We start from the raw sequence: 12136 nt of genomic DNA, 5'->3' as shown, positions 1-12136 counted from the left end.
TGAAAACCCCCAAATTTAATTCAATTCTAACAACAATTGTTCAAATTCAAACCCTAACTTAAAATTATTTAGATCTAACTAAAATTTCAAATTCTCAAATCAATAACTCAAATTCAAGTATGGGTTTTCAAGAAATCTTCACCTCAAAGTGATTGAAGCTCGTTTTTCTCCATTTCTCTCGTTTTTGTTTTGTTTTTTTTGTGGGTCTCAGCCAAACAGCCGAGTGAGAGAGAGAGAGAGAGAGAGAGAGAGAGAGAGAGAAATGGCCAGAGAGAGAGAGCCCAGAGAGAGAGAGATCCCGGAGAAGAAGTGGCCGACGATGGAAGAAAAAGGGAGAGAAAGAGAGAGAGATGGCTGCCGTGAGAGAAACCAGAGGAGAGAAAGAGAGAAAAGAAAAGAAAGAAAGGAAGAGAGAGAGAGAGGAAAGCTATGGGAGGGAAAAGAAGGAAAGGAAAAAGAAGAAAAGAAAAAAAAAAGAAAAAGGAAAAAAGAAAAGAAAGGGGGAAAAAAAGGAAAAATGGAAAAAGGAAAATGCATTAAAGTTTAAGTGTATTTTTTTAAAAACTTTTGGGGTGAAATCATAAATATTAAAAATAATTTAAAGTTCCTTGATTAATTGGGAAAATCAAATTAGGCACACTAATAACTCACAATTTAGCATAATTAAACATGTTTAATTCTAAAGGGTGTTATAGCTCTACCCCCCCTTAAGAAATTTCGTCCTCAAAATTAGAACTTACCTCAGGATATGAATAGATGTGGACACCGTTCATGCATTGTCACCTCCAGTTCCCACATTGCTTCCTCAACACCTTCAATAGCAGAATCTCATGACGGCGTAAACTTTTCATTTTCTGATCGAGAATCTGAACTAATTCTTCCTCGTAAGTCATGTCATACTGAATTGGTACGTTGTGCCATTGCACAATGGTTTTTGGGTCGGGTTGACACTTGCAAAGCATGGAAACGTGAAATACATCGTGCACATGAGACAACTCCAAAGGTAAAGCGAGACGATACGCGGCGATACTGACTCGTTGCACGATCTGAAACGGTCCAATATACCTTTTCAAGAGTTTCCCTTTCACATCGAAATGAGTGACCCCTTTGCATAGAGAAACCCTTAGCAAGATAAAGTCACCTTCTTGAAACTCTAAAGGTCCACGCCTCCTATCAGCATAACTTTTTTGATGACTCTGAGCTATTAGCAATCGTTCTCGAATAACAATTATCTTCTCGTTGTTTTCTTGGATATCATCTGGTCCAAAAGTGACTCGATCCTTTGGCTGGAGCCAACAAATTGGCGATCTGTAAGGTCTGCCATATAATGCCTCGAATGGTGCCATTCCAATGCTAGTCTGATAACTGTTGTTGTAGGCGAATTCGACTAGATGGAGATACTTCTTCCAGTTTCCACCAAAATCTAAAATGCAAGCACAAAGCATATCCTCCAGAATCTGAATAACTCTTTTAGACTGTCTGTCGGTCTGAGGATAAAATGCGGTGCTAAAATTCAATTCGGTTCCAATGGCTTCTTGGAAACTTCTCCAATACTTTGCACTGAAACGAGTGTCATGATCTGAGGTGATTGACAACGGAACTCCGTGAAGTCTAACAATGTGTTTCAGATACAACTCTGCTAGAACTTTCCTAGAATACATCGCACAAAATGGAATGAAGTGCGTGGACTTCGTCAACCTATCCACAATGACCTAGATTGTATCATGTCGTTGTTCAGTCCTCGGTAATCCCATTAGAAAATCCATCGTAATATGTTCCTACTTCCATCCAGGAATAGGAAGAGATTGCAGTTCTCCAATAGGTTTCTGATGTTCAGCTTTGACTCGAAGACATGTCACACATTTTGACAGATATTGGCGAACATCCTTCTTCATATCCCTTCACCAATATTGCCTTTTGAGGTCCTAATACATCTTGACCCTCCCAAGATGAATAGCAAACCTCGATTTGTGAGCCTCACGAAGGACTGTCTTCTTTATCTCATCCACCTGAGGAACAGCGTGCCGATTTTTAAAGTAGAGCATTCTATCTTCCTGGATATTCTAACCATCCAGTTGTTCTCCATTCTGAACTCGAGTCCAAACTCCTTGAAGATGTGGATCGTACCATTAGTTCTGCTTGACCTATTGTATAAGAGTTGATGCAGAAACCAAGTTGTACACCATAGCCTGTTTATAATCCTCACAATACTAAAGATCATAATCACCTACAATTTCATTCTGTTTCCAATTGTCCAAAGCCAAAGATGCTAGGATTCCTAAAATATTTTTACTGATAGCGTCTGCTACCATATTGGCTTTTCTAGGATGATACTGTAAAGTGAAGTCATAATCTTCCATGCACTCCATCCATCTTCTCTGTCTCAGATTTAAGTCTTTCTGAGTGAACAGATACTTCAGACTCTTATGATCGGAGAAGATCTGAAATTTTGCTCCATAGAGATAACATCTCCATATTTTAAGAGTAAAAATCACAACAACTAACTCCAAATCACGAGTTGGATAATTCTCCTTGTGAGGCTTCAGTTTGCGAGATGCATAAGCTACAACACGTCCTCCTTGCATCAGAACACACCCAAGTCCTTGTCTTGATGCGTCAAAATACACCTCATACGGCTCCTCGGTATTTGGTATAGTTAGAACTAGTGCGCTCATCAATCTGGTCTTTAGTTCTTGGAAAGCATGGTCATAGTCAACATCTCATTCAAACTTGACTTCCTTCTTCATCAATCGAGTCATTGGAGCAGCAATGCTCGAGAAGTTCTTTACAAATCGCTGGTAATACCTCGCAAGTCCTAGGAAGCTTCGAATTTCAGCTACATTCTTTGGTCGTTTCCATTGCAGCACCGTTGCAATCTTTGAAGGATCCACTGAGATTCCTTGTCCAGATATGACATATCCAAGGAACCTGACTTCTGTTAACCAGAAGTCACACTTCTCTTTCTTCGCGTAAAGCTGATGTTCACGAAGAGTCTGGAGAATGATCCTTGAGTGTTGTTCATGGTCTTCCTGGGTCTGAGTAAATTAGGCAGTATGCCGGCATAAATAGGAAAAATGCCAAACCTGCAATTCAAGTTCAATTGTAAAATAAATTCTTCAAAAATCATCAAAATCAGTTTTCAATCAATTCAACAAGTTCAATAACTGAAAACCCCCAAATTTAATTCAATTCTAACAAAAATTGTTCAAATCTAAACCCTAACTCAAAATTATTCAGATCTAACCAAAAATTCACATACTCAAATCAATAACTCAAATTCAAGTATGGGTTTTCAAGAAATCTCTACCTTAAAGTGATTGAAGCTCATTTCTCTCCATTTCTCTTATTTTTGTTTTGTTTTTTTCTGTGGGTCTCGGCCAAATAGCCGAATGAGAGAGAGAGGGAGAGAGAGAGAGAGAGAGAGAGAAAGAGAGAGAGAGAGATGGCCGGAGATAGAGAGCCCGAAGAGAGAAGGCCGGCTGGAGAGAGAGAGCCCGGAGAAGAAGTGGCCGGCGGTGGAAGAAAAAGAGAGAGAAAGAGAGAGAGAGATGGCTGCCGTGAGAGAAACCAGAGGAGAGAGAGAGAAAAGAAAAGAGAGAGAGAGAGAGAGAGAGAGAGAGAGAGAGAGAGAGAGAGATGGCCGGAGATAGAGAGCCCGGAGAGAGAAGGCCGGCTGGAGAGAGAGAGCCCAGAGAAGAAGTGGCCGGCGGTGGAAGAAAAAGAGAGAGAAAGAGAGAGAGAGATGGCTGCCGTGAGAGAAACCAGAGGAGAGAGAGAGAAAAGAAAAGAAAGAGAGAGAGAGAGAGAGAGAGAGAGAGAGAGAGAGAGAGAGGAAAGCTATGGGAGGGAAAAGGAGGAAAGGAAAAAGAAGAAAAGAAAAAAAAGAAAAAGGAAAAAAGAAAAGAAAAGAAAAGGGAAAAAAAGGAAAAAGGGAAAAATGGAAAAAGGAAAATGCATTAAAATTTAAGTGTATTTTTCGAAACTTTTTGGGTGAAATCATAAATATTTTAAATAATTTAAAGTTCCTTGATTAATTATAAAAATCAAATTAGGCACACTAATAACTCACAATTTAGCATAATTAAACACGTTTAATTCTAAAGGGCGTTACACAAAGGCTTTCAGCCAGCCACTGAACCCCTACAACTAGTCTCCAAATCCATAGAACTAGCCACCAAACCACTACAACCAGCCGCCTACTCCTTAAATGGCCAATCTTACATTTATCTTGCAGTTTTTCGTTTTCTTAAATGGTCAATTTTCCCCTGGACCACAGATTAGTGTTGTATATTATGATTTGAGTCTATGACTTTTTTGGGTCTCTATCTAATTTAAGTTTTTGTCTATTGGTATATGCTATGTAGTATTATAGTGGATGGTTTGGGTGGACCACGGTTTGCTGTGCAATGAAATATTTGAGACCTTGTTTGCATTTTTTCATTTGAATAGAAGTTCTCTTTTCACAACATTGATTCTCTACACTTAGGTTTATCTTGCATTCTTTACACAAATGCCAGCCAATCATGTATTAATATTCTTGTACATGTTTCTCTCTAGGTTTCCATATAAAGCAACAGGATGCAGGTAGAAGGATCATCAAATGAAACTGACGAGCGGGACACGACAACATCCCACAGATGAAGAAGGCGATATCTTGTTGCCATAGGTGCTGCCACAGCTGCAACCGCTTATATCGGTACAAACTGGGTAAGAAGGCCGATGCATATATCTTCTTTAAGGGGCATAGACAAGGTAAATGATTTATTAGCAAACACTAAAGAGACTGCAATATTTAATAAAGTGCGGATGAGACCACGTGCATTTATGATTCTTTGTGAAATACTAACTGAGAGACATTTGTTACAACCCTCAAACAACATGAACATCCATGAACAATTATTTGTGTTCTTAACAATCGTTTCGCAAAGTCAAACTAATCATGAATCACAAGATGTTTGGTAACATTCTAGGGAAACCATATCACAGCGTTTCAGTGAGGTGTTAGACGCGATGATTTCATTAAACCCCCAAATTTTGACAAAGTGCAAGAATTTTTAGTGCCAATTGTCATAAATATGGCACATGGTTTAATGTAAGTCGTGTTGCTCTTTTATTTTTCATTTTTTAACCTTCTTTCTATTTACTAAGTATTAATAGGACAATACTTCTATTTGTATGATACTTATCTAAAATTTTTTTACATGCTTGTGCAAAACTGTGTGGGTGCAATTGATGGGACTTATGTACCGTGTACACCGATTGGTGTTGACAATCTGATAGCTTAGCAAAATAGGAAGGGTGTCAACTCTTAGAACATAATGGCAGCCTACTCTTTTGATATGAAGTTCACCTACATATTATCTGGTTGGGAAGGATCAACACATGATGCACGAGTGCTGTCAGAAGCGGTCGAAATGCCTAGGTTTAAGTTCCCACAACCCTTCTAGGTTAGACTTCAGATTGTCTACCTTCTTATGGCTATTAATTGTTATGGATTGTTTTTTAAATTTGAAGCCTGATTTGTGTATATTGTGTTGGGAATGGTATCTTAAAAGGATGAGATGTGATAAATAATTTTTATTATTTATTTAATAAAAAGTTTATTTATTATTTTATGTGCATATATTTACAAATATGTTATGAATATCAATGAAAATTTAATGATTATTTATGTGACCTTAAACATTGTATATAAGTGTTATATACGAGGGGACTATATTTAAGGATAATAATCAAAATGATGTTCATAATGAATTTAATTAAAGTTTAGAATCTTTAATTAAAAAATTATTAATGTATGTCATTCCCATTTAGAATGGAACGGTGTTATCGGCACTGTTAATATGACGAGATATTGAATGAGTGTATTTCGCATGATGAGATTATGTGGAACAAGGATGCAGACATAATATGAATTTCTAATAATTTCCGTTAAGTATAAAAATTCTAATTGCGTCTACCGATGGCCATATATAGAATGATCTTAATCATGAGTTCTTAGCAAACTACTATTTATGGATTTGTGTCTTTTGATTTACTCGGTACGGATTCTGAGATCTCGATTCATATTCCTTGTATTTTAGAGACATGATGAAGTAGGTAGCCGGGAATGTTATTATACAAGATGGAATCCATTCCTTATTGAGAAAGAAGTAGATAAATAATTCTCTTGAGTGTTGATTCGGTACTTGGACTAGTAGGAGCTTTGATTCATGAATGTGTTTTATGAATCATTGTTCATTAGAGAATCAATGGTACTCAAGGATAAAGATGTAATTAGAGAGGTTAACAAATTTCACCTAGCTCTAATTGTGAATTATTTATGGAGGATTGATCTATATGCAGTGACTACATCACATGGACACTTCACGGTTTAGAACTAATTTATATCTATAATTACAAGAGTGCAATTCCAAGTTTATAGTGGAGTAACTATAGGAATTAATAAGATTAATTAATTAATTAAAGTGTTTAATTAATTATTAATTTTATTAGAGCTCAAAATTATAGGTCCATGAGTCCCCATGTCATTTTTATAATTCTACAAGACACTTAAGGGTAAAATGGGAATTTTAGAATTATGGAATTCTACAATTAAACACTCAAGGATAATTAATTGAGAATTAATTATTATTTAAATAATGTGATTATTTAAATTTAAATTTGAATTTTAGATCACTTATGTGAAGGTGTTCACATTGTGTGAACGCAAGGCACAGTGTGAACACCGAGTGTGAATACATAGTGTAAACACATCTAGAATTATCAATTTAAACTTATTTGATAAGTTGTTCAATTTAAAATTTAAATTAATTTAACTTTGACTTAAATTGGATGTTGAATTTGAGTCAAAATTAGACTGCAAGATAAAAGATGATTTTCTTTTCTTTCCTTATCTGCTTTTGGCGCCTACCATAGGAATAAGGATCCCTATCTTGGCCGGCCATACACAGGATAAGGGAGGAAAAAATTTTGTTCCAAATTCAAATAGGAGATAATTACCAGACTTTATCTTGAAGATAAAGATTGGATTCCTTCTAGAAGTTTGACTTCTACTCTATAAATATAAAGATAGTAGAAAATTATGAGACACAATTGTTTACACAATTTTTGCTCCTATTTTTAGAGGGTGGCCGAATTTTTCACAAGTGCGTGAGGAAAAATTTTCTCCAAAAAAAATTCAATGTCATGCATGCGTTGGTGTTCGTGGAAATTCTTGAGTGTTTTTGTTAACCCATTTTGTTTCAGGTGTGCTCACACAAACGTCTTCGTAGATTCAAGGAATTGACGAGGAAGGCTCGGGTTTTCTAAACAAAGCATTGAGCCAGGATTGTTCGAGGTCAAAGAACTCAAGTTATTATCCTAATTGATTGCTAGGTACAATTCCTAATCCGGTTCTTGATAAATTAATTAATGAGATTAATTTATTCGTGCATAAATTAATTTATTCGTATCTCAAAGGTTTTATAAAAATTTTTGTTATACACGATCCGCTAACCTAACGCTTCTGCATCCGAATTTGATTCGGAAACCAACATATTACACAGGAAAATACTATCTTGTTGATGCGGCGTATAAGAACAATGATTGTTTTCTCGCTCCGTACCGAGGTGGGACATATCATTTGCTTGATTACAGAAAGAGAAGTGGTGGATTTCAGGGACCTAGAGATATTTTTAACTACAAACACTCATTCTTGAGAAATTGTATTTGGCGAACATTCGGCGTTTGGAAGGTTAGGTTCCCTATCCGAAGGCGCCCCAATAATACTTATCCAATGAAAAAATAAGTGTAGATCCTTGGGGCATGTGCAATCTTACATAATTTCATCCACATGGTTAATGAAGGGGGTCTGCTTCTAAATCAATACTACCGTGATGGTGTACCGGTAAGTGAAATAGATCCAAACAATACAGATGAATTTGATGATGATGACTATGATGGCAATGTCCCTGAGGGCCAGTTGTAACAGGAGCTAGTGTTAGTCGTACAGAAATGGTCGATTCAAGGATCGCCTTGCAAATGAAATGTCGATTTAGGAATATTACTTTGTAAATGAAATGTGGGTGGAATACTTGAAAAACCGTGGGAGACAAATTTAAAAGTGCATACAAGCATTGGGATCCTATCTCTATTACTTCTATAAAATTATGTCTCTATCAACTTCCTATTTTTGTCTCTATAAACTTCAGAAAAATTTTTGGCGTTGTTTAGTAGTCTTCTATCATCTTATGTATGACCATATATGTTGGACATCTTCTCTTTTCTGAATGTGGAAACATTTTTCTTACTTTGTTCATGTATTTGCTGCCGTTATTTGATGCTGGGCGGGTTTTTTTTTTTTTTTTTTTTTTTTTTTTTTTTTTTTTTTTTTTTTTCCTTCTGATGAACGTGGATGGAAGTTCTACTTTTTTCTTTTTTTTGTTTTTTTTTTGGCTTTGTGAACCATTTTTTTTTTTCTTTTTTCCTCTTTAACTTCTCTGTTCTACAATATAATTTTAGAGTAATCTTTTTTTCTTTCTAATTTTTGGTTACTTTTTAAGTTATATAAATAATTATATTTGTTATTTCCACCCACACGTGTGTTACACAGCCAAATATTGGTTCTTGTATTATTTATGGATCAAACTCAGAAAAAAAAAAAAAACAACCAAACACAAGTTGGAATCACATTTCTAGTTCAAACCAAAAAGTAAAAATCACATCTAAACAAAGGTTCCATGATTCATGGTCTCATAGTTCTCGTTCAAGGTTCCAAAACCATATTGATTTGAACTATTATTCCAAAAGCACCCTAAAATTACAACTTTACCCCCTTTTCCTCTCTTTGCTTAGTTTAAACTATTTTAAGCTTTTTTATTTTTTTTTTCAACCTTTTGTTTTACGTTGCTTTGTCTATAAAAACTTATTCTTATTTTTATCGAACGTAACTTTTTTCTTTTTTTTTAATTTTTTTTAAATTTTTTTTTATTAAAACACTCGTTCATAAAACTTACATAACTGTGAAGCAATTGTTTGATGAAAATAACTATAAGCATTTAACTTAACCCTATAAATTATCAATTGAATTATATTTAATATTTAACGTATGAATTAGTTACATCTAAATTAATTCTTTTAAAAACTAAATATGTGGGGTAATATGGTAATCTTACGAATCAAACTAATCCTCTCCTCCTTCTTTCTTTTCAATACCAAGCAAGAGAAGGATAATAATAATCATTCCTTCTATCATACCAAACAACTTCCAGAAAAACTACAATTCATCCCTTCCTTTCCATTCTCTTTCCCTCATATCATATCCATCTTTCTACCAATCCATCACTCCTACTAAACGAACTCTAAGTTGTAAATAGAATTGTAAAAAGAACAAGACATTAATTTTCCGATGATATAATTTGTGAGTTAAAAGTTATGATACACGATATAAAATTGGTCCTACTTATAAACAAGACCATCTAAAAATTAATCCAACAATATTAAAAAAAAAGTCATCGGTAGGATAAAATTGTAGTTTCCACAATAAAGTTTCCTTAACATGATAAACTTTTATATATAATAAGGTGGATCATTTGAAAAATAATTTAAAAAAAAAAAAAACTCTTGAGTTGCCGTGTCAATAAATTCCATTCAAAATATCAAATTCAAAATATTTTTTTCACTATTTTTGTTGGGGAAATTGTTTACAAATTTTTGTATATTTTTTGTGTAGTTACAAGGTTCCAGTAAAAAGGGTTAAAATAAATAAATAACCGCATGGTTATATGGTTCTGTCCTGTTTAATTTTCAGATTAAAATATGGCAGTGGATTTGCTAAGAGATAAGAGATAATTAGAAGCTATCTCTTAAATTGGACTTTTCATAATTGGAAATACCATCATGCATGTTTTGGACTTTGCATAATTGGAAACGCAATCATGCAAGTTTTAAAATGATTATTCTTTGTTGAGGGAAAGTTCTAAAATAAATATTGATGTACGAGGTTTGGTCGAAATAAGTGATTGAAAAGAAGACATCTTACGAATTTAACGACCACTCCTCTTACTATTTCTTTTTTGTTTTACTTTCTTTTTTTCTTTTTTTTTTTTGAAATGGTTTTATTTTTTAATGTTGGCCAAGAGACTCTATGGTTCCCCGTGAAGTAAGGAAGAGGCCATGATGATTGAAAATTTTCCTGTTTTCCTTTTTTTTTTCTTTTTAGGGAGGGTGTACATTTTTCATTTATTCCTTCTTCTTGCCTTATTTATGGTTTTCATGTTAGCTATTAGTTTGTAAACAGGTAATATTTTTGTTTAGGTTGGCAAAAAAACATATTTTAAAAGTGTAGTTTTCTTGATGTGCAATTTCTGCTTTAAGGGGCAATGGTGACAAAAACAATAGTTTTTATTTTAATTATCTCAAGTAATATTGAAACAAGTTTAGACCTTTTTTTTAAGTGATAAGTTCACCCTATTGACGTTTATTATAAGTAGAAAATTATTTGATTGTGACAAGAATAGAAATCTTGTTATTTTTTGGGCGGGGCAAGGTGGTACCAACCCTATCAATTTATAGACGTTTATGGCATGTAGCTCATCTTGATTTGTCCTGTCCATTCTAATGTTGTTATTTTTTTCCCCCTATTTTTACAAGTAAATCCTTTCTAGTGTGGTTACGTAGATTCTAAAGTAGGATAATGTTGGTCTATATTAATTATTAAGTTCTATCTTTTCCTATTCTTTAAATAAAAGGCATGTGTTGTTTGTTAATTGTTATGATATATATATATATATATAAATATTTTGTTACAATGTTTTATAATCTTTTTTATGCACCGAAGGAATGATAAATTTGAGGAATCACACTTAAAAAGAAAAGAAAGAAAATAAATTATGAAGGATCGAGTATGGATCGTAAAGAGTAGGCAAATAGAAATACTTGAAAGAAATTCACTATTTTTACGAACCACCAATTCCTGATAAACGTGTTGTAACAACCTAAACCTTAGTTATTTGTTAAGCAAATCTTGAAATTTCCTTTAAGAATCTCTAAATGTAATTCTACATTGATATATTATTTTATGTGATGGATCTACTTTTTCTTTTCTAATCAAACACAATAAACATTCAAATAAGTTAAGCAATAGAAACACCATTGTTAAAAATGGTGTTTTTAACATTCAAACAAGTTAAAAATACCATTGTAACAAGCCCAAACCAAACTATTCTAGTATGGAGGCAATAACAATCAACTTCATAAGCAATAGAAAATATCGATGGAAAATGAGAGGAGGCGATACATCCCGGGTGCGTCATTGATCCAACGCACGTAACTCATCTTAATTGGCCCATCAGGATCATATTTTTGATACCATCAGATTTATCGTTTCTCCAAGGACAAGATCTTAATAGAGTAAGAATGTCGGAGAATCGATGCCCTATAAAAACTACTAAAAGAAACAAGAATTTTTGTCTCAAATTCGGCCAATGTACCTTCTAACAACGACCAACGTCTTCACTACCATCTCATTCTGATCAATGTGAGCTTTTCGATAAAAACTATAAAGTCAAAATTCAAAGACGCGCACACACACACACATCTCTATAGGGTCAGCACTCAAAGGAGTAAAATAGTGAGTTTCGATTTTGAAATGCAACAGTAACGTGCTACTCATAGACTTAAATAATGAAGTTTAAAATAACAAACTAAAACATAGTTCTATCAAAATCAACTTATTAGAACTAATATTCTTCCTTTAAAAGGACGAAAAAATTATATCAACTTATTTCAAATCTAGTTGGGCAGTGGAAAAGAGAAGACACTGAAGTGACCATGAATCATATAATTAATAAGGATAAAAATCAACCATTTGTGCAAAACAACCTTATTTTAATAAGCAAAATGACGTGTATCAAACCATGCACCGAAAGAGTGGTTACGTAATAAAGAATCTGCTCATGTCATGTGGACTTTTGCCATTTAATGCAAGGAAATTTGGAGCTAGGAGTGGGCATACCCACGAATGAGGCCCATAAAAATGTTATTTTTTCAGGGAAAAAAAAGATATACATTACAAGATTTTTGTTATTTATTTTTCTTTTAAAATATCAACTTAAAAGTTCCACTTACAAATATCAACTTAAACGAGACAGTATTT

The 12136-nt window shown here is 34.0% G+C and overlaps 1 protein-coding gene across 1 annotated transcript; it reads right to left on the bottom strand.

Annotated features, from left to right (window-relative positions):
• Window positions 1–2720: 2720 nt before the first annotated feature.
• On the bottom strand, window positions 2721–3328 carry LOC112093357 (uncharacterized mitochondrial protein AtMg00860-like). The gene is made up of 2 exons (XM_024171580.1): window positions 3308–3328; window positions 2721–3035 (listed from the first exon to the last, which is right to left on the bottom strand). The coding sequence occupies exons 1-2, from the start codon at window positions 3326–3328 to the stop codon at window positions 2721–2723; spliced, it is 336 nt and encodes a 111-aa protein (XP_024027348.1).
• Window positions 3329–12136: the final 8808 nt, after the last annotated feature.

This window comes from Morus notabilis, unplaced genomic scaffold (assembly GCF_000414095.1).
Source record: "Morus notabilis unplaced genomic scaffold, ASM41409v2 Scaffold662, whole genome shotgun sequence".
In the NCBI taxonomy this organism is placed as follows: domain Eukaryota; kingdom Viridiplantae; phylum Streptophyta; class Magnoliopsida; order Rosales; family Moraceae; genus Morus; species Morus notabilis.
This window is presented reverse-complemented; position numbering and strand designations above follow the sequence as displayed.